Below are 3219 nucleotides of genomic sequence, written 5' to 3'. Positions count from 1 at the left end.
CTGTGATTTCTGTTTAACATTCTAATCGAGGTCAATCTGCTTAGTTATAATAAATTCATGCTTAAATAGATTTGTATTAACTTTCCAGACATATAAACCAGTGTTATGGTTTTGTGTTCTTCGTATGAAATACGAGGGTTATAGAAAAAATTGATAACTCCCGTATTTATAATTTTATGCTTTTTATATTATGATTGCATTCTTCTTTGCCCTTTTATAACCATATGCTCATGGAAAACATATATACATTATTATTTGAATGCAGGGGCTGCTCCGCTAGTTACACGTAAAGGACGAGCCACAAATACATAAGCATAAGCCGCATAGGGAAACTATGTTTATTGATACATCTATTTATAGTTGCACATAGATTTGGAAATCCACATTCCGATCCATAGTGCACCAAGAACAGAGAAGTTGGCAGTATGCAGAATCAAGCACTATAGCCTCTATTTGATGGATGTAAATCGCGAGGCTCATATCCTCCACAAGCTGCTACACAAGCCTCCTCCATGGATGCTTCAGAGACACCGCTGTTGCAAATATTCGCGAATGCTCTCATGTGTTTCATGCCGTATTGAGTCAATGATCCACAGTGACTTTCAAACACTCGAACCTGCAATCACCATTATTCACAACACAATCAGAATCCGACCCAAAAAACAAATTGAACATGTTCTGCCTCCCGTATATACCATTGATTTTAAGCATGTCCAGTCATCAACAAGAGGCAGACCAGCATGTTCCCTCGCTGATTCCAGAACTGAGGATGATTTTCCAGGTCCATACAGCAAAGTACCAATCAATTTCACACTGCCATCTATATGATTCCTGTGATTCACTGTGTCTCTAATCTCCTTCAGGGCTTGTGCCTTTTTTTCTGCTCCCTGCTCCAATCTCTTGTACTGTAAACAGAACAAAAACCAACTCGCACTGTTCATCATAAGCTGAGTTGATAGGAAAAGGAGCATTATTTTATTCTATTTTATTTTATATACCCTTTGCCACATGAAGAAAAGATCTGCATCTCTCTGGTTAACAACTTCAACAGGGGTCTGTGGTGGTAGGATGCTGTTGTTTGGAGGGAAGTTGATGGATGCAGGATCGAAGCCTTGAAAGAGAGAGAGCTTATCAGCTTTGATTTTGGTATCACCATACTCCATCACATGAGAACCAATCGCATAGTTGTTATAATTAGAAGTCCGTTCCTTCACCTGCACAACAATAGGAAGAAACCTTGCTGATTATCATGTATCAATATGAATATGATGTTATAATATTGTTAGATAGAAATATCTTACCGATTGATATTGTTGCTGCACAGTTTCTTTTTTAAGATTGTGAGTCTGGCTGCACACATTACATATAAACATAATTAAATTTGTAAAGAGAGGAAGAAATAATAGAGAAGAAGAGTACCTGTCTTCCATCCAAGACACGCTGTACAAATCACCAAGACAAGTGATGTACTCTGGGGGTGGAGCAGGATCCATCCCAGGGCAATAAGTTCCCCAACTACTCTCTTCTGCATTGGATGCAGTTGTCACATAAACGTTCAAATCAGTTGGCATAATACCCTCAACGAAGCTCCCACTTTCGCAAGCTTCTATATATATAACCTACACATACATACTATTCACCCTTAGTTTTCAATACAACACAATGAAACATTGAAATATATGTATTTACCATCTCCTTGTAACCCTTATCAGCATGCTTCTTCTTCAACACGTCAACAAAATCCTTCCCATACAGGTATGGCAAGTTTGGCATCCCTGATCGAACAAGAAATTACTAGCTTTGATTTTTTTTGGGTGTGCTAGGTAAACAATAACTATCTTGAACAATATGGGCAACCACCAATTAAATAAAACCACCAATTAAAATTAAATAAAACCACCAATTAAATAAAAACATACTTAAATCTCTAAATTATCCACCTAAATCTTAATATTAAAATAATCATCCGTACACCTAATGAAATATACACCTAATGAAATAAACATCCGATATATCTATTATTCACATTATTTAGTATTTTCATTCTCTTCCTATACTTTTCCTTTTTTGAATGTGTCATATATCAATATCAAAGGAAACTAAACCAATGTGAATGACTGACCAAGGACTCCCGGGCCTCCATGATCAGAGTAGAAGAAGAATATCCTGTCATTGGGTTTGCTGTCAATTACTTTGCCACTTCCACCCTTGAGTTTAGTCTTGTCCCCAAGAAGTACAGCAAACAGGTTCTCTGTTGTCACGTTCCCACCGGTGTAATCCTACAATAACATAATTAATGAGAATATTATATATGATCCCATTAATTATAGTTTGAAATATATACCTTGGGGACTCCGTCATAGACATTAGGTCCCTCTGGATGGTTAATGATGACACCAGGTCTAGGATTCAAGGGGTCAGTAGCAATGTCATCGTGCATAAACACCACTATGTTCTCTTCTTTCAGGCCATCCTTTTTAAGCAGCTGGTATGCATGGCACACATCCGCCTGCAGTAGTAATTAATTGTCTAATTAACTTCATAATTACACATAATTCATCCATTCATAAGTGATTAAGGTTAGGAAGAATGAAAGAGAAGAGACCTGGTGCCTGTAATTGCCAAAGCCAGATGAACCAGCTACAAGAACCGCCCATCGGGTGCCAGCTGCTTCTTCTTCTTGGTCATCAACAGGAGCGGATTCATCATCCAGCTGGGAAGGTAGCAGAATCTTGGGGTCCCAGTTGGAAGAATCCAGCAGTCTGGTGGCTTGTGCAGTGTGCAAGAACACCGCGAAGAGCATCCAGGAGGACAATAATGATATTGACATTGGCCTCTTGCTGGAAACAGAAACAGCTGAAACCGCCATTACAGCAAAGAAGGTACAAGAGTAGTGGTGGATAGCATGAGAGAGGGGAGTGGGGGGAGCTTATAAGAACATGGTGTTGGGGTTAGGGACAAGATGCCATGCAAAAGAAGAGGTTGACACGCGTTAAGTCTTGGGACCTTCACTCACTACGCCATCAACACCTGTACTGTATATCTATATAATATTAATATAAGAGAAATGCTACTTGCTCTTTGTTGCATTGTATCGCCTTAATTGACTTGTCAAAATTTTCTGCTGCTAACTTGCGTTTTCCTCTCCCCTTAGATATGTTGCCCAATAATTGTGAGAAAAATTGAGAAAAATTAACAGCTGATCTTGTATGCGCATTT

General features: G+C 38.7%; 1 protein-coding gene across 1 annotated transcript; it reads right to left on the bottom strand.

Moving 5' to 3' along the window:
* Window positions 1–228: 228 nt before the first annotated feature.
* LOC107488211 (legumain) lies at window positions 229–2914 on the bottom strand. The gene is made up of 9 exons (XM_016108919.3): window positions 2606–2914; window positions 2345–2509; window positions 2123–2279; window positions 1690–1775; window positions 1420–1619; window positions 1302–1350; window positions 999–1214; window positions 696–905; window positions 229–616 (listed from the first exon to the last, which is right to left on the bottom strand). The coding sequence occupies exons 1-9, from the start codon at window positions 2867–2869 to the stop codon at window positions 434–436; spliced, it is 1530 nt and encodes a 509-aa protein (XP_015964405.1). The 5' UTR covers window positions 2870–2914; the 3' UTR covers window positions 229–433.
* Window positions 2915–3219: the final 305 nt, after the last annotated feature.

Source organism: Arachis duranensis, chromosome 5, assembly GCF_000817695.3.
Source record: "Arachis duranensis cultivar V14167 chromosome 5, aradu.V14167.gnm2.J7QH, whole genome shotgun sequence".
NCBI classification, from domain to species: Eukaryota; Viridiplantae; Streptophyta; class Magnoliopsida; order Fabales; family Fabaceae; genus Arachis; species Arachis duranensis.
The sequence above is the reverse complement of the archived record's forward strand: the minus strand, read 5'-3'. Positions and strand labels throughout refer to the sequence as shown.